The sequence below is a fragment of the Notolabrus celidotus genome, chromosome 15, assembly GCF_009762535.1.
Source record: "Notolabrus celidotus isolate fNotCel1 chromosome 15, fNotCel1.pri, whole genome shotgun sequence".
Classification (NCBI taxonomy): Eukaryota; Metazoa; Chordata; class Actinopteri; order Labriformes; family Labridae; genus Notolabrus; species Notolabrus celidotus.
In genome coordinates, this window is record NC_048286.1 from 3,351,908 (window position 1) to 3,377,514 (window position 25,607).

The 25,607-nt window shown below is 42.1% G+C and overlaps 1 protein-coding gene across 13 annotated transcripts in view; it reads left to right on the top strand.

Annotated features, from left to right (window-relative positions):
• The window catches only part of atp1a2a (ATPase Na+/K+ transporting subunit alpha 2a), a 104,408-nt gene that overhangs the window by 16,088 nt on the left and 62,713 nt on the right, over positions 1 to 25,607 (top strand). For all 13 annotated transcript variants that reach the window (XM_034702975.1, XM_034702983.1, XM_034702972.1 and 10 more), the window contains 7 exons: positions 310 to 513; positions 9,394 to 9,507; positions 9,951 to 10,085; positions 12,123 to 12,240; positions 14,489 to 14,757; positions 18,086 to 18,284; positions 19,235 to 19,344. In XM_034702975.1, the coding sequence (XP_034558866.1) occupies positions 310 to 513; positions 9,394 to 9,507; positions 9,951 to 10,085; positions 12,123 to 12,240; positions 14,489 to 14,757; positions 18,086 to 18,284; positions 19,235 to 19,344 (1,149 nt within the window). The remainder of the gene's footprint in view (positions 1 to 309; positions 514 to 9,393; positions 9,508 to 9,950; positions 10,086 to 12,122; positions 12,241 to 14,488; positions 14,758 to 18,085; positions 18,285 to 19,234; positions 19,345 to 25,607) is intronic.

The following is a 25,607-nucleotide window of genomic DNA, read 5'->3' on the forward strand; positions in this document are numbered from 1 at the left end:
ATAAAAGTCATAGATGTTCGACGAAGAGATCATTTGTGTGTTTTTTCTAGACGTTGGGAATGTCATGCATAGAGTCAAGATAAAATATTCTGTAGTTTTAAGAGCGAGCTCTCTAAGATGAGGACAGGCATCAAGAGTTTCTGATTCCTGTAGAGTTAACTAGGCCAGGCGAGCACACTTGATGTTCTGCAGCTGTAGCAGGAAAAACTGCTTCTTAAGCCGTGTTAAAAACGGGCCATTGTGTTGTGATAAGATTCTCTGTGCATGCTAAAAAAAAATATCTCTTACCTAACATCTTCTCTCCCACAGGGACTGACCTACGCCAAAGCTGCTGAGGTTCTGGAGCGCGATGGTCCGAACGCCCTCACGCCTCCCCCCACCACCCCCGAGTGGGTCAAGTTCTGCCGTCAGCTGTTCGGCGGCTTCTCCGTCCTGCTCTGGATCGGTGCCATCCTCTGCTTCCTGGCCTACAGCATCCAGGTGGCCACAGAGGACGAGGCGCCCAATGACAATGTGAGAAACGGCTTGTAAAACATGCACGTGTGTGTTGTTCACGCACACACACACAGCACATATTAATCATGCATAGGGCCGCATGCAGGTATGTAGTGGCAGCTTGACAGTAACACAGGTACAGAGGATAGTAAGAGAGAACAACAAGGACATGAACATGCAGAGACATTTAAATCCACCTGCAGACATCTGTGTTGGTGTCAAACTGGAGGTTCATACAAATAGATTCATCGGCCACATTTCAATCTTAAATCCTCCAGAAGCAGGATTTCACTGCTTCAACAGTTTGATCAAACTAAGATCAAAGATAGGGATTTTATTTTTCTAGATTTCTCCACTTTAATGATTTTATATTTTCAAAACGACATATATATTATTCCTTTAACTGTGTAAACTGTGAAAACTGAGGAAACTAAACATGAAGTCTTAATGAGGAAAGATGAAAAGATTAAAAGAAAGAATAAAATATTAAAACTCATGATTGGAAAAAAATATATCAATAATGGAATGACCTACCAGATGAAGTCCGGTGTGCTACTTCTGTCTGTAATTTTAAATCACCTCTTAAAAGTTTTTTTAAAAATTGACTTTGTTATTTGAAGTTCCTATGTTTATTTAATTTTTATTTAAATGTTTTTTTTTCTTTATTTTTGAGTTTTTCTGTGAAGCACTATGTAACTTTGTTTAAATAAGTGCGATAGAAATAAAGAATAGTACAATAATATTAATATTCTTCTTCTTCTTCTTCTTCTTCTTCTTCTTCTTCTTCTTCTTCTTCTTCTTCTTCTTCTTCTTCTTCTTCTTCTCTTCTTCTTCTTCTTCTTCTTCTTCTTCTTCTTCTTCTTCTTCTTCTTCTTCTTCTTCTTCTTCTTCTTCTTCTTATTATTATTATTATACTAATAATAATGATATTAGTCATATTATTATTATTATTTTATTTTTATTATTATTATTATAAGTGAAGGTTATAAATTAGATGATAAGACACTAAAAGATTAATCTTGAGAAGATGATTAGATAATAAAACACTCAAAGATGATTGACCAAAGTAAAAGTGTATTAGAAATAAAACACAAAGAGGTTATCCATTAAAAAATGGAAAAATCCATTTAAAAAATACATAGAAATCAAATAAAAAAGATACAATTAGTCTGAGTGAACATGAAATAAATAAATATAATATAATAAATAACATAAATAATATTTATATATTTCATGTTCATTCAGATTTATTGTCTTATTTGTATTTTATTTCTATGTTTTTTTTATTGTTCTATTTCTTTTACGTGTTTTTTTCTAATAATAATAATAATAATAATGATAATAATAATAATAATAATAATAATAATAAGAAGAAGAAGAAGAATAAGAGGAATAAGAATAAGAATAAGAATAATACTATTCTTTATTTCTGGAGCACTTTTCTGCTTCACAGAAGAAAAACACAAATAAACAAAGATACATTTTTGAAAAACTAATAAAAATACTACTACTACTACTACAACTACTACTAATAATAATAACATTAATAATACTAAAAAGATGTTTAATTTCACTCCTGTATGAAAAATGCATCTTAAAAATCTTTTATTCAGTCCTTTAATTTGAATCATGTTCATCATTAATACAGAAGTTAAATAAAGTTTGTTCAGTCCCTATGGAGCAGCTTGCATGACTCATTTATTGAACAATCTTTAAACACCAGGACAATCCGTACAAAACCACAGGAAGGATGTTTCCTCTGTTGGTTCGGTATTTCATCCATCTCTTAGAGTAAACCTTTTCAGAATGTGTCCTAATGTTCTGAGATTTAAATCTCAGTTAATACAGCCTGATGCAGCAGTGTGAGAACAGGCTTTAATGAAAGAGAAGATCTTTGATGACTCATTTTAGTTTATGACTCATTTTTAGTTTTTGTATTTCCACAGAAAATCAAGACACGCTCAAATCAAAATTGAGTCATACATATAAAGATGTACAGACGCTTACTATCATGTATATCTCTAGATTTTAATCCCCGCCCCTCACACACCTCACTTCAATCTATTTTTACCCTTGTGTATGACCTCAGCTTGACCATCACAAACCTTCTGACATCTAAATCTCCTTTTCGAGAGGCTCGGCCAAAACCTCAACACAACAAGATCACGTGAGCGAGCGCCGAGCCGACACAAACCAGAGGAGACCAGAGGAAGAGACGATCAAACAAATGAGGAGGAGACGGGCATTAGAATACAAGACACTCAAAGGACATAAATCACATTCAAACACCAGATTTTTGGTCCTCTTAAGTGTGAAGTAAGACATTCACACTGACACAAAGCCCCTCCCCCCCTCTGCTGGTGTGACGTCACAACAGCCTGCTGGCTCTGGCACGGCTCCTGGCATTAGGACAGATAAAAACTCAGACCAACCACTGATCGAATGGAGCCGAGCAGTCGTCCATACTGCACTTTATGGCAGCGAGTCGTTATGCAATCATCATTCAGCACTCACCAAAACCCCAGACAGCTTTAAAGCCTTGCATAATACACAGTTACATACAGTAGATAGACACACGCACATGCACATGCACATGCACATGCACACACGTGATAACTTTAATCTCCCCGCTATTTAATCTCTGCATTCAGTGCTGAGTATGTACAGCTGGATGCTCTGATGAGCCGCTTCAAAGCTCCGACTGCCTGCAGCTTCAGAGCTTCTGAATAATGCACATGAAGGTGTTTAAGATGAGAATCCACCTTACCAGAACTTTACATGTCGCTGCTGCTCGTTTAAAACACAGCTCACATTGTCTCCTTAATTTCAGAAACATGCTCCCAAATGTGTTGCTAAATACTAAAAACTATTTAAATATTAGAACTCAACTTCGATCCATTTTTCAAATATGTTAAGCTTTACCCTGTCCTGGGGAAAGTTAGTGAACCAGTCCTGGGGAAGGTTAGTGAACCGATCCTGTGGAAAGTTAGTGAACCAGTCCTGGGGAAAGTTAGTGAACCGGTCCTGTGGAAAGTTAGTGAACCAGTCCTGGGGAAAGTTAGTGAACCGGTCCTGTGGAAAGTTAGTGAACCAGTCCTGGGGAAAGTTAGTGAACCAGTCCTGGGGAAAGTTAGTGAACCAGTCCTGGGGAAAGTTAGTGAACCGGTCCTGGGGAAAGTTAGTGAACCAGTCCTGGGGAAAGTTAGTGAACCAGTCCTGGGGAATGTTAGTGAACCAGTCCTGGGGAAAGTTAGTGAACCAGTCCTGGGGAAAGTTAGTGAACCAGTCCTGGGGAAAGTTAGTGAACCGGTCCTGGGGAAAGTTAGTAAACCAGTCCTGGGGAAAGTTAGTGAACCAGTCCTGGGGAAAGTTAGTGAACCAGTCCTGGGGAAAGTTAGTGAACCAGTCCTGGGGAAAGCTAGTGAACCGGTCCTGGGGAAAGCTATTGAACCAGTCCTGGGGAAAGTTAGTGAACCAGTCCTGGGGAAAGTTAGTGAACCGGTCCTGGGGAAAGCTAGTGAACCAGTCCTGGGGAAAGTTAGTGAACCAGTCCTGGGGAAAGTTAGTGAACCAGTCCTGGGGAAAGTTAGTGAACCAGTCCTGGGGAAAGCTAGTGAACTGGTCCTGGGGAATGTTAGTGAACCGGTCCTGTGGAAAGTTAGTGAATTGGTCCTGGGGAAAGTTAGTGAACCAGTCCTGGGTAAAGTTAGTGAACCAGTCCTGGGTAAAGTTAGTGAACCGGTCCTGGGGAAAGTTAGTTAACCAGTCCTGGGGAAAGTTAGTGAACCAGTCCTGGGGAAAGTTAGTGAACCAGTCCTGGGGAAAGTTAGTGAACCGGTCCTGGGGAAAGTTAGTGAACCAGTCCTGGGGAAAGTTAGTGAACCAGTCCTGGGTAAAGTTAGTGAACCAGTCCTGGGGAAAGATAGTTAACCAGTCCTGGGGAGAGTTAGTGAACCAGTCCTGGGGAAAGTTAGTGAACCAGTCCTGGGTAAAGTTAGAGAACCGGTCCTGGGGAAAGTTAGTGAACCAGTCCTGGGGAAAGTTAGTGAACCAGTCCTGGAGAAAGTTAGTGAACCAGTCCTGGGGAAATTAGCGGAGCATGTGTGGGACTGCTTTAACCACTCGGCCACTGCTCAACTCAACCGCGTCCCAAAGTTTCCCCAAATCACTTCAGTTAGTGAAATAGAAGAATGACCGGTGTGGTGGTGTCAGACGGACAACAAGCTGTCATCTTCACGGTGGATGTGCAGACAGGGACACACGAGCACAGCGGTGCAAAGAGCAGAGAGACAGCTATACAGACAGATTACAGGCAGTACGTGATTAGCAAACAAGCTAACAGCTAAGACAACACTGAGGGGAGCTGGCTGAGACGTCAGGAGACGGTCTGAGCAGGAGTGGAGTAGTTTTGATGAACATCTGTGCACGTGACTCAGTGTTTCATTTCTGATTGGTTGGATATTTATTACGTAATAAATATCATGTTAAACCAGCCCCCTTAAAACTCAGTGTGAAAACATGTTAAAGAAATGTAATTGAACATATTTGAAAAATGATCAAAGTTGAGTTCTAATATTTTTATATAGTTTTTGGTATTTACATATGAACGTTTCTGTTGATTTGGGTTCCCAGAGGCTTTAAACTCATAGATTGAAATGTGTCCTCTCCCTGCAGAAATGTTGCTCACACAATTCTGCACAGCAAGAAAGTGAGGAACAAATGTCTCCCAAAGCCAGGAGAGCCAAAAGTGCTTAGCTTAAATCCACAAAAACCATGTATAGACAAAAAACAGGAGCTGCAAACTGTTTCTAACACTGACAAGTGACTTTCTGAGGAAACAATGTGTTTCCTGGTTCAGAGGATTTTGCAATGCTACCGTAGAAAAAAAAAAAAAAGGCATCCATGCGGAAAAGAGCAAAACATTCTGTTGTTGCTGTCAAATGAAAGCGGCATCTTCCAAAAACTTTTCAGGCTTTAGGATTTTAGTTTTGCAGGAGAACAGGACATGCAGCACACCAGCTGGCAGACGCTTTCATCCAAAGTGCCTGGCTGTCTTGTTTGCATCAGTGGGAGCTCAACACGTAACCGCTTCTTCCTCTTCTTCTTCATCTTCTTCTTCGCTTGTGAAAATATTCAAAATCAAAATACATCAGAATGAATGTTCCCCGCGTCTGCATAGTCTGGCACCGGTTCAGAGAGTGTGTCTTGGTGGCCTCGCAGCTCAGAGTGTCAGTTCTTGGTTTTCTGGGTTTGGGGAGACAGATGTTCACTTTGAGCGAGCCGTCCAAGATGACAGGAATAGTGTACGAAAACTCGGCTCTATGACGGCCTCTCCTTTTAAATCCTCCTCTAAGACTAAGAGCTTCTTGAGGTTTTCTGAACCCTTCTCTTGCCCTCTGTGTTTATGGTTCTGCTGTTTTAAAGCATAGACTTTATAATAAATGGACGTAGTATCCGTGACGTCACCCATCTGTTTTGAAACCAATCGTCAGCGGGTGCCATATTGGAAATCCTGAACACAACCTAAATTAATCCGAGCTAGTGTGAGGTAAAGAGGCGGGCCTCTAGCCTTTTCCCAATTAAGTCAACCATGCCCTTCTAAGAGCAAAAGTCCCCCTGTACAGTGTGTGCTGATTCATAGTTTTCACGTGACGTCACACACTCATGGAACGCCCCCCCCCTGGAGGACAAAAAGAGGCTTCTTACTGCTACAGGCTACAGGGGAATAACCGGACTCTGCTGCTAACTACGTGTTTAAAAACTTAAAAAATACCAAACAGTTGTTTCTCAGTTATATGACGAGGAGACAAACCCGGGTTCTGCTTCTTAAAGGTATATTATATTGTTTTTGAAGTGGGGTTGTATGAGTTTTATGTCACTAATTATACTAGCCACACTAGTTTGTGATCTGCTGGTTTAGCTTAATTCCCAAAAGTCTAGAAGGACTGTTGTTAAAGCTGGGGTTGGCAGTCTCGGAAAACTAGCATGAATTTGAATGTAGCATTTCCTCAGGACTCCGTCTAACCCATAGACTGTATAAAATATGGACGTAGTATCCGTGATGTCACCCATCTGTTCCTGAGAGCTGTTTTGAAGCAAATCGACGGCAGCAGCCATATTGGTAACGCGGAACTCAACCAGGCAGAGTGTGACGTAGTGTGAGCCCCTTAGCCAATGGCTGTGTGTTCCCGACTGGGAGTCACGTCAGTCATGTCCTTATTTGGGCAAAACTCGTAATCTTAATATCTTCTGAACCGTCACGTTAGAAAAAAATTCACCCCCCGTACAGTGTGTGCCATTAGAGAGATTAGCTTTGTAGGGCCAAGCCATTTTTTGAACCAGGCTGTAAACATGTTTATTAATGCTGCAAAGATCGTCTTTTTCCCATTCATGTCTATGTGGTTTCCGGTGTTTCTGCAGCCAGCCTCAAGCGGATTCTCGATATACTGCAGTTTATATCACTTCCGCATTGGCTTCATCGTTTGAGACCGGAGTTTGCCGCTTGGTCTAACCCCTCCCCAAGTCGCTGACTTGCGACCATATGATGGTGACTGATTCAAAACCAGTCCTCACCAAAACATTCTCAGAGTGAAAGTTAAAAACACAAACAACATGGCTGCTGTTAGTACTTACATCTGTCATGCTAGCATTAGCCAGTTGTACTGGTGACACGATATCAGGAAAAAAGTTATAACACATATATAATACTGTAACAGCTCTACTGTTTGTTAAACAGGTTCAGTGTAGATGTTCTTAATTCCTACAGTGTTGACGGTCAGTGAAGGCATCAAGGAGAGGTGTAGAGAGTGTGAGCGGGAGAGAGGAGAGACAAGAGGAGAAGTTTATCATTCATTCAAACATTGATTGTTGTTTTGTTGGTTGGCGTGATCACGGCCGACAGTGACCGATTAGTAAAGATCAACGTGTTCACCAATCGGCTCTTCATCCCTACAGCGTCCGGACGGACGCTACAGTACATCTACATTTTCTGTAGGGCTTACTAAATGTCATTCATTCTTTTGCTTGTCAGAGCCTCCGTGGTGAGAGCTTTTTAGACTCTGATCCGAACTACCGTCCTGAGCAAAGCACCTCATCGGGTCAGAGGGGACAGGCCCGGGGTCGAGCGAGAGGGGCAGTAAATAGAGTCAGGGGAAGCAGAGACAGGAGACGGAGACTCAGAGTACACGCCGGGGAAATGTACGCACAGGAGGAGGGCAGAACGACAGGACAGGATTTGAATGGTTTAAAATTTTGGCACCCAAAAAAGGCTGATGGTTGGTGTTTTCCCAGGTTTACTCCGGCTGTAGATAGCAGCTTTTCTTCCTTCTTTTTTAAGAACACATTATGTATTGATTACCATCAGGACATAAAGATCATTATAACCAGTATGACAAAAAGTGGATCTAAATCTGATTACCAACCCCAGCTTTAAGTCTTGCTTGTGACAGCAAGAAGTGTTCTTGGTTCATTGTGTGTAAACTGTAAACATTCGCTCACAGTTTACACACCTGCTCCACCAGGTAACTCTGGATCTCACCTGCTCTCCAGTTTAGCTCTGAGTTTCTCCTCTTTTTCCTCCGGTGCATTGAATCACCTTTTCCTCTGTGAACTCCGGCTCATAAAGATGTCCATGTGTGTCCGCAGTAAATGGCATGACATCGGCGCAGTCAGAATCCCTCGTCACTAAGTTTAGTTGTATTTTTATCACTGTGAAGCTGCAGGCCTGAACAGCTGATCAGTGCGCTGCATGCGGAGGAGCACGTCTGTGTTGTGTCAGTAAATAATGTAAAAACAAACAGACTTTCTGATGTCAAAGTGAAGTGCTGAATAAAATTACAAGTGGATCGTACACCTAAACCGAGATGAGTGTTCGGGTCGGAATCTTTTAAAATGAGCTGAATTACCTGGTAGGACTGACCCAGTCTGCAGGACTGACCCGGTCTGAAGGACTAAACTGGTCTGCAGAAACTGTAGCCTAGCTTGCATACTGTTTCTCCTGCAGTTTTTCATTACAGGGGCTGAGCTGAGCGGCATCCGTTGTGGCTAGTACAAACAAAAATCTCATACAACCGCACTTCAAAAACACTGAAAAATCCCTATTAGATTCCCATCTGAGAAAAGAAACCCTGAGAGGAGGAGAGGTGGATTAATTATAGACGCTCCTCTATCCCTGCTGAGGGAACAAAACAATGATAGAAAAGTCCACATGTCTTTGAGCTTTGAACATTTAATTAACGGTAAGTTAAAGTAAACACAGAGTGTTTTAGTTATTGTATGTTTAGTGGATGTAGTTCTCCTGACATGGTGGCTGTGTGAGGACCGATGTAAACAACTTCACCAGTAACTTGTTGACACCGCTAGCAAACCAGCTAACGCTAGCTTAGTAATAAGGTCTGTTTTCACAGCCGGACACCTTTATCCTGACAGTGTGGTGATTAAGTGTTGGTTAAGCTAAGGAGAAGGTTCATGTTTAGTGTCAAGGTTTGACAGTGAACTTTAGGAGGGAGAGACGGTTTAACAAGTCTGAATGAATGGAAGCTGTCATGTTACTGTGCTCTTTTTTGCCCTCCAGGCTGCTGTGGGGGTCACGTGACTGAAAACTAGAGAAATTAACTACTCAGACCTTATCTGTTTTTTGGTACCAGGCTGTAAACATGTTTATTTCTGCTGTAAAGACCGTGTTCTCTGAATGAATGTGTATGTGGTTTCTTGTACTTCAGGAACCAGCCTCTAGTGGACGCTCCATGAACTGGAGATTTTAACATTTCTGCATTTGCTTCATATTCTAAGACCAGAGCCTGCCGCTTGTTGTAAAACCATTAAGAGGTGTGTAAGTCCATCACTCAAACACACTAAGATAACCCTGTGATCCCCCGCTGTGGTTTTTCTCTGTCTCAGCTGTACCTGGGCGTGGTGCTGGCGGCTGTGGTCATCATCACCGGCTGCTTCTCCTACTTCCAAGAGGCCAAGAGCTCCCGAATCATGGACTCCTTCAAGAAAATGGTGCCACAGGTAAGCCGGTGCATTCTGTGTTTGGTGTAGTCTCACAGCTTCTGGAATAAATAAGCCGTCCCTCAAGTAGGGCTTACACTCCCACTTGAGTGGAAACCTAATAAGCTTGCACAAAGGAAGAATAAATGTTTGAGCCAACTTCGGATTGTGTGTGTTTGCATAAAAACTCCCCGTGTTATCCACCTCGAGCACTTCGATTGCCTAATTCTTTAATCTATTTAGGCCGTTTTCACTGCCTCCTTGTCTCTTTATCCATACCTGTCTTTTCACCCTCTCTCCTTCCTTTTCTCCTCGCTCTATCTCTTCCTTTCCCATACCTCTACACCCGCTGGCTCCCTCTTTTTTTATCTCTTCCTCTGACTAAATCCTCTCTCTGTTCCCCAAACTCTCTCTGTCTCTCCCTCTCCCCCACTCGTCTCACCCATCCTTTTTCTCCATGCCAGCAAGCGTTGGTGATCCGGGAGGGGGAGAAGATGCAGATCAATGCTGAGCTTGTGGTGCAGGGAGATCTGGTGGAGATCAAAGGGGGAGACCGCATCCCAGCTGACCTTCGAGTGATCTCCTCCAGCGGATGCAAGGTAGGGGAGGGAGGCCGGGAGTCTACAGTAGCTCAGCTAGCTTTTTACTTCTTTACTACTTTGTGTCGAGGCCTTTTTATCAATTATATCATCATGCTTACTTTTTTTAAATGAGTGGATTCACATGCTCATGTTTGCATATTTGCACTGAAACAAAGAGGCATTTTGGAAGTCATAGTTTTAAGGCCTTAAATCAAATCATGGGTTGAAGATGTGGCACACAAACACTAAAGTTTTTATTTTGCACATTAATCTCTTACAGAAATGTTTGCCACAACATCTTACTCTGGAACATAAACTGCGAACTGCAAGTGGCGCAACAAATACATCTTGAACCGTGAACTTGTGCTCAAATATAAAGCAATCAGACTTTAGAGAGATTTCTTTGGATTTGTTAAAAATTTGACTTAATCTTTATTTCTATAGCACTTTTCAAAACAGGGATTCAAAGGGCTTTACAAATAAGACAGAAACTGAGAGCCAATAAAAGAGAAAACTGAGGGAGACAAGTAAAAGGAAATAAAACAATTTTGGAAGATAAAAACAACAAAGATAAAAGATTAAAACTCAGAAATACAAAATATATAAAAATACAAAATTATAAAATAAATATTGTAAAAATCTAAAAAAAATATCTATAAAAATGTAAAATTATAAATACATACAAATAAAAAAAATGTAAAAATATAATAAATATTAAAATATTAAAGCACACTGATAAAAATATGTTTTTAAAAGAGATTTAAAAGAGGACAAATAAGTTGCCAATCTGATATCTAGTACCAACGGATATCTTTCCGAGCAGTTGTTTGTATCGTCCACAAAACAGTCCCTGATGTCTTATTGATGCCATTACAGTTAGAGCAGTCAATACAGTGGTTTTCCTCTTTTACCTTTGAACCAAAGTGTAAATTTGTGGCACTGAAGGGGATGTCCTTAGAAAATACATCCTGTAGGTTCATGCATAATCTAAAATGCCAGTTCGTCCTGCCGTTTTGAGAATATTTCTCTGGATATGTTGAAAGTTTTGTAGTATTTTGTTGCATTTGCTCTGTAAGAAATATCAGCAGGTAAACAAAGTAAATCTCAGGCTCAGGCTCTTAAGATCATGAATGCCAAGTTTCTATGGCAATCCATCTGGATCAGGTAGTTGCCAAGTCTTTTCTCTCTGAACCTGATCTTTATCTACAGGTTCTGGACCAAACTGCAGGAGCTGTAGGCGTGGGTCTGGGTTTTGGTGTTGGAAGCGTTCATGTTTTTGTTTGTAACCCATTTAATAATATCTGCCAGCATTTCAGCAAACACTAGTTGAACAGGTGCATCTCAACAAATTAGAATATCCTGAAAAAAGTTATTTTTTCTTAGTGATTTATTTTCAAAAGGTAAACTTTTTTGAGTCACGATGACAGAGTGACGTTCATTCATATACAAACCCTCTCCTCTTTGACTTCTCTTCACGGAAGACTCATCCCTACATCCCCTGGAACCCTTGAATAAAGTACCAGTCTGTGTTTTGGATTTGAAGGAAACTTGCTGAATTAGTTAAATCCTTAACTTCCAGTCAAAGTAAATGTCAGGAGGTCTCTAAACTTCAGCCGCATAGCAGCATTATTATCTGTAAAAACCCAAAGTCAAGTCCTGCAGTGTTTGAGCGGCTAGATGTCAATATTTAGGTCTGATGTCAATCTGTTCTTTCTCTCTGTAAACTTTCTGTAGCTGCAGGGTGAACATTTCTCTAAAATGTCAGCCTTTTAGCTCAAACAGCATTTCTTCTTTAGTCAGTCCAACAGGAATTTGAGCCGCTGCAATAAGAGCGGTGTGCTCAGTGGTATGGATTTCTTCATCTGCAGGGAAACATTGCAAAGATAAGTTAGACCTGAAGACAGCTCTGACAGAACAAGAGTTACATCATTGCACTTGTTGCTGATAAGAGCTGTTTCTTTCATTTCCAACCTGTCAGTCTCACCTGTGTCTCCCCCCCTGACTCCAGCTCTAACTAACACTGCTTTCTCTTCCTCTGTCTCTGTCCCCGTGAAGGTGGACAACTCCTCTCTGACGGGAGAATCTGAGCCACAGACCCGCTCCCCAGAGTTCACGCACGACAATCCTCTCGAGACTCGGAACATCTGCTTCTTTTCCACCAACTGTGTCGAGGGTCGGTAGGCCACATCTGGACAAGATTGTCTCTTAACGCTTCTAAATGTCTTTTTTGTAAAGCCATCTGGAGATCAGCAGAGTTTGACTTTACCACCCAGCCATGAGTGGATTTAGGTGCAGGATTTAACAGAAAAGCCGTCCCTGCACCCTGCGGTGAAGTGTGTACATGTTGAAATGTGGATGCATGGAGATTATTAACGAGTGCTTCCATTTTAAATTCATCCGGTGGGAGTTTGAGTTATTATTTCACTCTCTACGAGCCTTCAAATGACGGTGTAGAAAGCATTTCAATGGGATTCTCTTATGAGATTCTGCAACTTTATTAATATCTGTATCAAAGTTTTGCAGAAGGTAAAATATCAAGCTGACATTTGTCAACAAAGTGCTTTTATTTTCAATCAATCAGTCAATCCATCAAGCTTTATTATTAGAGCATCTTTCAGACAAAGCAACTGCAATTCAAAGTGCTTTACAGCGACTCAAACAAGAAAGAAGCAGACATAAAATAATGGCAAACATGCTACATATTGAAAAAAAAAATAGATTTTGAAGTAGAAACTAATGCATAAAAATAACAATAATATATGTGGAATTAAAAATAAGTTAAAGTATTGTCTATGGAGAAGACAAATAATTAAACACAAATAGTTAAAAAATGAATGAAATAATAAAACAACATTACAATAAATAATATAATCAAACAACAGTACAACAAATAGAGTAATAAAACAACATGAAAATAAATAAAATAATGAAAATGTTTTAAAAAAACAAACAAAAAAAAACAACATTTAAATAAATATAAGTAAAATGATGGCACTTTTCTGCCTATTTGAAGCTCAATATCTGAACATAACCCGGTCCTATCCAGGCTAACCCATTGTGATGTATATCCATGTTGAAAGGCGGCCAGCTTCATGATGCTGAAAACTCATTTGCCCTGCCTTTTCCTTTTAATCATGCCTCACAGTTCACCTTTCTGCTCCCTATGTAGACATCTTTATGTAGTTTGCAGCTCACAGTGTTTATTTTTATTTCATTTACTTTAACCTTCATTTAAACAGGTAAGTCATTAAGAACACATTCTTATTTAGAAGTGACGACCTGGCAAAAGGCACAGCCCAGTGGCTCTGCCCACCGTGATATCAAGTACATACCAAGTGGTCTTAAAATATGAAGCCCATGCAGAAGTGCTAAACCTGCAGTTCATCAAGTTTCCACTACAGGCTGGCTGCAGAAACACCAGAATCCACATACATACAAGTTTTGCCCATATAAGGGCACGGCTGACTTGACTGACAGGTGGGCACCCTGTAGCTGTTAGCAAAAAGGCTAAAGGCCTGCCTCTTTACCTCACACTAGCTCAATAGAAGTTAGGTTGAGTTCAGCATTTCCAATATGGCACCCGCTGATGATTGGCTTCAAACAGCGCTTCGGTCTATGGTACAATTCCTCCACAGCCTGAGAGTCTGGACTAAGCTGCATCCTTAAAAAGCATGATAAAATACAAACACAACCTATGCCATCTTCTGCTGCTCAGTTTCTCTTTGCAAATCTAAAAACAGGAAGTTCTTTGAAGCTGAGCTCATAGTTTGGCCTCTATATCTCTAAATGTCTGTCCCTGAGATATCCTCTCCCATCCACACTCAGTGGAGGTGATTTAAATTGTGTTTGTTGGGCTCTCAGCACGAGAGATTACATTTTAAATATTCAGCAGCAACATTTCCTCTTCAGACATAATGTCTGTTTTACTGTAGTTTTCTCTAAATGGCCCACAAATCTTGAATTACCCCGCAGATATTGAGGTCCGTGGATGGCATTATTCCTAATTTGCCTGATTGAGATTCTTTTCCTCCCTCCTCGGTCCTCCACTCAGGCATCTGTTCAATCCACCCAACCATCAATCACTCCCCAACACCTGTAATTCACCTCAATCCATCACCAGTCTTCGTCCAGCCATCACCACCCCGTCAGCCCTCCCTCCTGTTTACTAAACACAACACTCAGCTCCTGCAGTGTCTCACACCCTGTTAGCAGTCATTTGTCTCTTTGTGGATATTTCACGTGGAGACAAACACGTTTAGAGAAAGCTTACGTCATCTTGACGAACACTCAGGGCTCAAAAATGTGTCACTATGGAAGATAAGGAGAATAACATGTACACCCCCCCCCTCTCTCTCTCTCTCTCTCTCTCTCTCTCTCTCTCTCTCTCTCTCTCTCTCTCTCTCTCTCTCTCTCTCTCTCAGGCACAGCTCACGGCGTCGTAATTGCCACCGGTGACCGAACCGTGATGGGACGGATCGCCACGCTGGCGTCAGAGCTGGAAGTCCGCCGCACGCCCATCAACATCGAGATCGAGCATTTCATCCACATCATCACGGGAGTGGCCGTCTTCCTGGGCGTGAGCTTCTTCATCCTGTCGCTCATCCTGGGCTACTCCTGGCTGGAGGCCGTCATCTTCCTCATCGGCATCATCGTGGCGAACGTGCCCGAGGGGCTGCTGGCGACTGTCACTGTGAGTGGATGTGTCTGTCTCGGGTCTTGAAGTCGGAGGCGGGTCTGTTTAAAGTATTTATTGATTTTGACCCGGAGAGATGTGAGGAGAAGTCCTTCTACTTTTTAAATTTGATTTTATGTCCAAGCACACCATCCTCTTTACACGTCACTCATCAACAAATAAGCTCCTCCTGTATGAAGGACTGCTGATTATAATCCTCTGAGAGCAGAGGAGGAACAGCACTACAGGGAAAGAGTCAAATTTGGCTTCTCTGCACGGAGCATTAATTAACAGAAGCAATAAACACACTTTTAATTCTACTTATTATAATTTTTATCTTACTCCTTGTTATGATAATAAGTCCTGGGTGGGTGGAGGTGATTGGGCCTTGTACATACATTTTGTAGCAGGTGGTGTTTTGGTTGTATTCATACTTTATGATAAGCATGTAAAGACCACTGACTACTCTGGAAGTAGTGAATGAATTCTTGCTGGCCAATGAGAGCTACATTAATAGATGTTTATATTCAATATGGAGACACAGAGGTGAACGGTACACAAACATTTCGGTGATTCGGTACATTTTCGGTAGCTTAAGGGGAAAAAAGGAACACATAAAATGTATATTCCTCTATTTGGAACTTAATCAATCAATATTTATTTATATAGCGCCAAATCAAAACAAATGTTATCTAAAGACTCTTTCCAAACAGACAGGACTCAGTCTGATCTCATCTTAATCCACCATGAGCAGAGCACTTTGCAGCATTTAGCAAGTTACAGTGGCAAGGACAAACTTCCTTTAACAGGCAGAAACCTCCAGCAGGACCAGACTCATGTTAGACACACATCTGCTGAGACTGTGTTGGAGAGAGGGATAGAGGGAGATGAAGAGAGAGAGAGAGAGAGATGATAGTGGTGAGACAGATAGTAGTAGTTGTAGCAGCTGGAGTCTGGCACGTCCACAGCAGCAGAGATCAAGAGGAACCTACGAGACAAGGGAGCTCAGGGACTCCAGAAAGGTCTATGGTTAGTAACTTTAATGGAATAGGGAGAGTTAAAGGAAGTGATGGGGGGGTTGGGGTCAGGGGAGAGTTAGACAGGATCCCAGTGTGTCAGTTCCCTCGGCAGTCTAAGCCTATAGCAGCATAACTAAGAGCTGGTCCAAGCCTGATCCAGCTCTAACTATAAGCGTTATCAAAAAGGAAAGTTTGAAGCCTACTCTGAAAAGTAGAGAGGGTGTCTGCCTCCTGGACCCTGACTGGTAGATGATTCCAAAGGAGAGGAGCCTGATAACTGAAGGCTCAACCTCCCATACTACTTTTAGAGACTCTCTCTATGTATGTTGGGGGCGCAGGAGGGTAAGACAGGATCCCAGTATGTCAGTTCCCCCGACAGTCTAAACCTATAGCAGCATAACTAAGAGCTGGTCCAAGCCTGAGCCAGCTGTAACTATAAGCTTTATCGAAAATGAAAGTTAAGGCTTGCAGGCCTGCTCAGATTTTACATTTTTAAATAAAATATAGTTTTAAATATTATAATAAAAAAAGATAACATGGATTAGAACATAGAATAGTGCAGAACTCCCTCCAAGCGCCAAATGCGAGCAGATTTTCAATTTGTCTGTCTATTCTCAACATAACGGGTAAATATCTGAACTTAAATACCGTGTAGGTACGCTTCTGCACCGATCCGAGAGAGCCATTTGGAAACGGTTCTTTATAAATACACGCACTTTTACACCCCTAGGAGGCAATGTAACAAATTACTCCACCTGGTTAGAAAATGTTGGACCTGATAGCAAACAAACACACTGACACACCTGCAGGTACGTAGCAGCAGGAGCATTCATGCAGAGACTATCTATGAACATGCATCTTATGTTGTCGCTCCTTCATCTCTTTTTGATCCTCACCATTTTTTTTTTTATCAAATCTTTTTTTTTTTTTAGAAAAAATGACTAATAGTGTACATTGTAATCACAATCACAGTATATATATATACAAAATTGAAATAGATAAAAACCCACCGAGAACAAACTGAGACCACCAGCTGCATCAGACCACAACACAGATCCTAAGAGAGGCTAGATCTGCTCCTTCAGTTCTTCACCAAATGAAGCCCACATTTGAATATTACAGTCTTTAACTGTGACCATCCAATGGAGCAGTGGAAAGCTCTAAGTAAACTATATCAAGGAAAGTGAGGATCCAGCTCTTGACTGTCAGTCTATCCGGGTGTTTACACCTCATCGCAGCCAACTTCTTTTTGTTCTCCACCAGTCCTTGAGTTAAAGATATCTTGTCCTTTAAGTCGTCCTGATATCTATCCCTCCTCTGCTGTGTGTTTCTGTGCTGGTGAAGTGTTTAGTTTTTTGATTTTTGAGTTTCATTGGTAAAATAATGAGCTGAAAGAGCTGTCTAAACATCAGGGGAATGCAGATATTGGTTTTTATCCTTGAATGTGTCTCTTTAAGCAGCTGTTTCCTCATTATAAGCAGTAATTTCATCCTTTGTTAACATTAAAAGTATCGATTAGTGCAGCTCTTAACAAGCCAGTTGTTGAGCCCCTGATAAAGTGCCTGCTGGCTCGCTGTCATGGCTTACTGGCACACCTAAATGGAACGGAGCCATTGTCAATGTTATTAGTTACACCTGCGCTTTTCCTAACTCTAATTTACCTTCACTGACTGTTTTAGCTTTAGTGCTAATGATGCTACGGAGCACAGCTAAGCAGGTGATTTATTGCTCACTGTTGGAGTGGAAGTGAATCTAACTTTTTCTGCAACAATAAACAAAGTGTGAGCCGAGGAGGATGCCAGTTGGCATTTGAAATGCCATCAGTCGACATTTCACTGGTCCCTGAAATAAATTGACTTCCACTGGCTTCTGCTCTGGCTCTCAGCTCCTCGCCACGCGCAGCGTGTGGGGATGTTTGTTTGTGCTGCAGCTGATGTTATGTGAGAAATACGGTCAATGTGAGATAATGTGTCTGCTTTAACATACGGAGTGTGTCCCTTCATCCTATCTTTATGTGGCTGTGCACCTGCTGTTAACCAGCCAACCAAAATACACACACACACACACACACACACATGCACACACACACACAAACACAGCAACACTCACAAATGCTTAAGGCATCTGGACCACGCATGGTTTCACATGCACAAACACTTGAATGCACCAGTGCGTACACATGCTCTCTCCCCTCGTTGACTAACAATCATCCATCCTCTCCTCTCTCTCTCTCTCTCTCTCTCTCTCTCTCTCTCTCTCTCTTATCCTCTCCTCTTCCTTCTTCACTCCTCCCCCTACTCCCCCTCCACCTCCCACCGTCCTCCCAGGTGTGTCTGACTCTCACTGCCAAGCGGATGGCCAAGAAGAACTGCCTGGTGAAGAACCTGGAGGCCGTAGAGACTCTCGGCTCCACCTCCACCATCTGCTCCGACAAGACGGGCACGCTGACCCAGAACCGCATGACCGTAGCCCACATGTGGTTCGACAACCAGATCCACGAGGCTGACACTACCGAGGACCAGACTGGTGAGACGGAGAGAGGGATGAAAAGAGAAGGAGGAGAGAGGGGAAATAGAGAGAGTGTGGGAACGCAGAAGTGGGAGTGTGACCACCTGCTGAAATTCATCTGTCCAACGCTCACGCCGCCAACTGACATTGCTGTTCGCACTAGCGCTCGGATTAATTGAACAGCGGCATGTGAGGGTGGAACAACCCTCAGCTACAAACATGTCTTTTCCCAGAGTTCCCCACGAGCACGGGCGCCGCTGCAGAACCAATCAGATCCATGTGTCACTGCAAAAAGGCACAAATGGAGCCAAATTTCAAAGAAGCTGTTAGCAATAATAGAAAGGTTTGGAAGGCGAAACAACAGGTGCTGCATGCATACCAATGAGTGTTGAGTCAGACGATTGTGCAACAATGAATAGCCAATAGTGCTGAGAAGGGCTGTGCAGCTGAAACAGAGCGAGCGCTTGAGGAAACAGAGTGAATTCATTTTTTAAGGCGTGCAGACTATTTTTGCAGCTTTAGCAGGTTTTTGCACCTCGCTTTGCCGGGTTCAACAACTGCAACCACAGTTTGCTGCTGTGTACTCGCTGTTGCTCACCGCATCCACATTCTGTTTTCACAATAACAGGGACAGAGGCCGCTCCAGAGAGTCTGGGAACATAATAAAAAATGAATGCAGGCGGCTGCAGAATACTGAGGGTCATTTTTGGGACAATCAGGAGGAAAAATTTGGATGCAGGAGATTTCTGACGCTCTCCTTAAAAAATAGATGTTGTTTTTTTTTAACACTGCAGGACTGAGAAACCACTTTTGTCAAGTGATTGCTCATCTTAACTGACCCCTGTTGTTTAGCAACTACACTCAGTGCTACTCTGTGAAGGGAGAGTTAAGTCAGTGGCATAAATACTGCATGAGCCCTACTTTCAAATAAAAACAGTCTAACACAGCTCCCTCTGCTATTCTCACAGGTTCGGGTTTTGACAAGAGCTCTGCTACTTGGACTTCTCTGTCTCGGGTTGCCGGTCTGTGCAACAGAGCTGATTTCAAAGCTGGACAGGAGAGCTTCCCCATCCTGATGGTATGAACCTCCACCACACACACACACATGCAGATCACAACAGCACCAGCGTTCGTTTCCAAACTGATGCACCGGTGCTTCTTCAGCCTCATGAATTATCTCCCCGCTCTCAGGCAGCGGGGTGTAACAGCTTTAGTTTAATTCAAGGACGTTACGACGAGGCCTCTTTACATTAGGATCAAATAATGCATGCACATTATTCATAAGACATGAGTCTGCCTGCATGGTTTTGCCAGTAGGGCGAAGTTAACAGCGTCGGGGCAGTGTCAGTTGAGCTGTCACTCAAGTCAGCAGCAGAGGTGGAGGAAGAATTCAGCCTGTATTAATAAGTGAAGCAGCTCTGTTTCAATATAAAATAACTCATAGCATTATTAAGAGAGAGCTGATACTTAACTGTGCCCCAACAACATTACATTATCCCACTAATTAGCATTGTCTTTGAAGTCACAGTCCAATAAAGCTAATAACATTGCAGCCCAGTTCTGATTTAAACTGAGAGGAGTCACACCTTTACACCTGGCTGACTTATTCTTTAACGAGCAGAGCAGATCCTCTTCTCTGATGGTTTTAGTAATAGTAATTGTAGGAGCCATGAGGGATGTGAGTGTTTATAGTATCTTATTTTGAGGTTTAGGGTAGGATATTGTGTGTATATTTTTTGTGGTGTTATTTTTGTTGTTTGTTTACATTATGGTTTGTTGTGGGGTCAGTAAATTAGGTAATTTAGGGGTCATGTGTTAGGGGCGGGGATATTCTGTTCATGTAGGTCACCTGTTTTCTTCTGTTTGGAGGTAGAGAGGGGGGGTGAGCTGGGTCTCTGTACTTTTTGTTAACCTCTATTTTTGCTATTTTCTTTTGATCACTTTAACAATCTGTTTGTGCACTTTATCATGAGATGATTATCCTTTTTCATGAATACAACTTTTTTGTACATCAGTGATTTCTGCTTTTAGTGCGTCAGACACTTTTCTAACCTCCCAACCTCAGCCTCTCCGCAGCTTTTTGCTCTTTGTAGTCACTACAGTAATAATAATACATTTTATTTATAAAGTGCTTTTCTGAATACTCAAAGACGCTGCGCAGAGGATAAAAACATCATATGGAACAACAGATTAATAAAAACACGAATGAAAAGCATCAAGTACATTTAAAAGCAGTCATACATTAAAGGCAGTTGTAAACAGGTGGGTTTTAGTGAGTGTTTTCAAAGTGGACAGTTGGGGCAGCTTTGAATGTTTAGTGGCGTTCCAGAGGGTGGGGGCGGCGACAGAGAAAGCTCTACCCCCCAGGTTCGGTGCTTGGTGTCAGGTGGTAGAGAGAGGAGGTGAGTGTTGGAGGATCAGAGGTTATGGGAGGGGGTGTGGTGGTGGAGCAGGTTGGTGAGGGAGGAGGGGGCCTGGTTATGGAGGGCTTTGTGGGGGAGGAGGAGGGCAGCAGAGTTCTGGATATATTGTAGGGATGGGCAATGATTTTCAAATATTCGTTCACTTTGTAAAAATCGGATTGTTACTTTGAATATTTTCTTATTTTAAAAATAAAATTTTTCATCATTGTTACCGGTGCCTGGTTGTAATACAGTATTCCCGCCAGACGGTGGATATAGAGCGTCTTAAGGCTGATTTCTAAACACATTAGGCAACAGAAGAAGAATGATTATCCAAAAGTATTTCGGCTTGAAATGCCCATCCCTAATATATAGTAGTTTGTTGAGTTGTTTTGAAGGAAGGCCGTAGAAGATGCTGTGGCAGTAATGGAGTCTGGAAGTGATAAAGGCGTGGATTAGGGTTTCGGTGGTGGAGAAGGAGAGAGATGGACGGAGACGGGCGATGTTTTTCAGGTGGAAGAAGGTGGTTTTGGTGATGTGGTTGATGTGATGTTCCAGAGTGAGATGGGAGTCAAAAATCATACCGAGGTTGTGAACATGTGAGGACGGAGTGAGGGAAGCATTGTGGATGGAGAGGTTGAAGTTGTTGGTGGTCGTGGTGAGGGATTTGGGGCCGATGATTAAGAGGTCAGATTTTTCTCACAGGTGAGTTGGAGGTAGTTTTTTTGCATCCAGGATTTTATTTTTGTCAGGCAGTTGGTCAGGGTGGAGAGGGTTGGAGCAGTGATGGAGTTGGTGGAGATGTAAACTTGGATGTCGTCAGCGTAGCAGTGGAAGCGGAGACCGTGACGACGGATGATTTGACTGAATGGGAGATTGTGGAGAATACAGAGGAGGGGACGAAGCGCCAAACCTTTAGTGTTTAACAATACTTTGTAAGTGATAATGCATTATAAAAACACTCAGCCAAAAGGTTAGCATCAACATTTATGAGCATAAGAAGGCTTTACCTCACAGCAGAGAGCTCACTGTACATCAGACCTCGAAACAGAAACTAAGACCACAGTTTTCTTTGATGATTACCTGCCATCATGCTTTTGATTGTGACGGCGAGAACAAAATATCATGCTGCTATCTTTATCAAAGTGAATCAGTGATGAATCACTCATGTATGAATCAGACATCAATAGCGACCTATTTTATGGATTACTCTCATTGAGAAAGAAGGAAAGAAGAATGGAAATGCACGGCAGAAATAGAAAAATGTTAATACCTCTGACTTTCACAAATGTAATAGTAGTTATTGTCACAGGTGGAATAACTTCAAACGGCACTTTAGTGACAGTTCAATGTCTGATGGTGTGTCCTGCTTCATAAACTGATGATAAAACATCTTAATCTGAGAAATATCAGTTTTTTTGGTTCTTCAAATGCAATATTTATCTCTGAAATGAAGCAGACAGCAGAAACAAATGGTCCACTGTTGCTATTTAGTTTAAAGAAGTGCTGTATTGATCCTATTATATAAGACACACATTGAATAAAACAAGGTATGTTCTTTTTAAAACTTAAAGTCAAAATTGTCACAGCACCATAATCACCACAGTAGTGCTGTCACAACATCAGCATCTCACTTTATGAATATTGTGGCCAGAAAATTCACGATATAGTGATCTTATGATCTTTATGCAAAACTTTTTGGGGAAAAAAACAACATTATCAGTTGGATGAGTCTACAACTTTACTGTTCATCTCTTCTTTGTTAAAATACTCTGAACATGAGACGAGGAAGGTGAAGAGAGAGTCTGAAACTTCAGCACTTGAGCACCAACATCTGACAACAATATGCAGACTGTATCGAAATCACAAGCTGCTGCAGGGACGGAGAGTTTGCGTGTGAGACCACAGATGGGTAACCTCTCTGATATCTTTGTCTTAATGTCCACAGATCATGTCTTTAGATTTTCACTCTGTCTATGCTTCGTTTTCGCCCTTTTGCGAAAGTTCCAGAGTGTCAACAAACAATGCATCCTGTTAAACAGCTGCCTTTGGCACTGTCGATAATGGGATCCTCTTGGCATGACTGGAGCAGTGGGTGGGCATTACAGGCTTTGCTCTCTCATGGTTCCAGTCCTACCTCTCTGATCGGAGTTTCTCTGTGAAACTAGATGAATTCACCTCATCCTCAGCTCCCCTCACCTCTGGGGTCCCCCAAGGCTCCATCCTCAGGCAGATTATTTTCTTGCTCTATATGCTGCCATTGGGGTTAATTTTCAGGAAATGTAATATTTCCTTTCACTGTTATGCCAATGATGTTAAGATCTACATGCCTTTAACTTCAAAATCCAATGATTCTGTTAGAACATTGCTCGACTGCCTGAATGACAAGTCCTGGATGTCTGCAAACTTTTTGCACTTAAATGAAAAAAAGACAGAAGTCATAATGTTTGGATGTAGTCCCAGCTGGTTTTCTGGACCCCCTTACACCAAACATCCAGTCATCAGTTAAGAATCTCGGTGTAATATATGATGACAGGCTGAAATTTGATCGCCATGTTAGTTCAGTTGTTAAAAACAGCTTTTATCATTGGAGGATTTTATCAAGAGTAAAGGGGTACCTGCTACAGAGAGATCTTGAGACAGTAATCCATGCTTTTATTAACACTCAGCTGGATTACTGTAACTCTCTGTATTTTGGCCTGGACCACTCCCTCTTGCACCGCCTGCAGCTGGTACAGAACGCTGCTGCCCGTCTCCTCACTGGCAAACGCAAGTGTGACCACATATCCCCTGTCCTAGCTTCACTGCACTGTCTCCCGGTTGCTTTTAGAATAGATTTTAAAATGTTATTGTTGGGTTTTAAAGCCCTTAATGGCCTAGCCCCCCCAGTACCTGACCAAACTTCTCCATTACCACGTCCCTGCCAGGACACTGAGATCATCTGGCCAGTTGTTATTGGTCTCCCCAAAACGAGGCTTAAAACCAGAGGTGAGCCCCTCGCCAGAAGTTGATGAAATAAATATAAAATTGCGTATTGTTCGGTTCATAGGACGTACCGAACCGTGACCACTGTATTGAACGGCTCGATACAGATACACTTATTGTTGCACCCCAAATGTTTACACCATAGACTGTATAAAATATGGATGTAGTATCCGTGATGTCACCCATCTGTTCCTGAGAGCTGTTTTGAAGCAAATCGACGGCGGCAGCCATATTGGTAATGCGGAACTCAACCAGGCAGAGTGTGACATAGTGTGAGCCTCTTAGCCAATGGCTGTGTGTTCCCGACCGGGAGTCACGTCAGTCATGTCCTTATTTGGGCAAAACTCATAATCTTAATATCTTCTGAACCGTCACGTTAGAAAAAAATTCACCCCCCGTACAGAGTGTGCCATTAGAGAGATTAGCTTCATAGGGCCAAGCCGTTTTTTGAACCAGGCTGTAAACATGTTTATTAATGCTGCAAAGATCGTCTTTTTCCCATTCATATCTATGTGGTTTCTGGTGTTTCTGCAGCCAGCCTCAAGCGGATTTTCGATGTATTGCAGTTTATATCACTTCCGCATTGGCTTCATCGTTTGAGACCGGAGTTTGCCGCTTGGTTTACACACATGCCTACACACTTACACACACACACACAAGAACACAAAAATATGAGGTCATGGCTTGATCTGTACAAGACGGCTTAAGTTTAGATGAGATAATACACAAAATGCATACTTGGTCACGCATATTTACGATGAATTCTTTTCCCTGGTAAAATAAAAACAACATTTCTCCCATCGTTTTCCCCCAGTTCTTTTTGAAGCGGTATGGAAAAGGTCATTTGCTCTAAAAGATGTAGTTGTTTTACAATATAGATAGAGATAGCAGCAGTAGAGCACTTCTTCTGAGCGTTTTCTTTTTTAAAAGACAGTTATCGTCAAAACCGGTTATTGCGACCCCCCTAATCTGGATCATATCTGGAGCATATATCAGTCCCTCCAGGAAGTTGCGATTTCGCGATCGCAACTATCAACGCAAATTCAACCAATCAGCGCGATTTTTTCGCGGCCCTGCAATTTTTTACAATCAGCGCAACAGTCCCGCAAATTTGACCAATTACCTCAATCCCAGCCGCTGCACGTCATCGGTTTTGTCATCAATTTGACTTCCTTGGAACATAAACGTAAGTCCTCACTTGATCGGCACTTTTCAACAGCAAAACACGCACAGAGAACAGGTGAAAAGAGGGGACAGCAGGCAGGACAAGTGACCATGACAACATTATTATTTATAGATTGAGGGGCTCAGTGTTAGCTTGGTCTCTACCTGCAGCAGGTGTGCTGTATGAACCAGCTCTCCCTCCTCCATGCATCTGTCTCATCTTCATTGATGATTTTTACCCCCGGTGTGTGTTAGTGACAAAGACACAACCGGGGGACGTCTGTTCAATATTTGATGTTTGACGTTGTTGCCGTGGTTACCGTAAAAAGCTCTGCATCTACAGCTTGATTTATTCCAGTTTGGTGAAACATCAGACACATTCAGTAAGTTTTGATCAACTCCTTGTCATCAAAGATGCAGATTCACTTCAGAGTGCCGTGAACTGACTGTGCACCAGTCGCTACGAGGTGCATTCAGGGACTGCCGAAATGTGCAATACAGCCCTTTCATGGCATTTTTCTGTGAATCAAGAGAATCAAAATACAGTCACAGTGGCCACATCAAGAATGTTTTCTAAAAACAACTGTAATTTAGCATATTTACTTGCCCCTGTGCTGTTATTGGGGGACAAAAGCAAAAAAAAACCAATTGCAACTTTCACCGCAATTTTTTTCAAGAAGCTGTCGCAAAATCAGGCTTTTTGGGCCGCAACAATCACAAAAAACATCCCGCGAAATCCTGGAGGGACTGATATATGGAGATTTAGTAATGTGCTTGATATCAGGGGAAA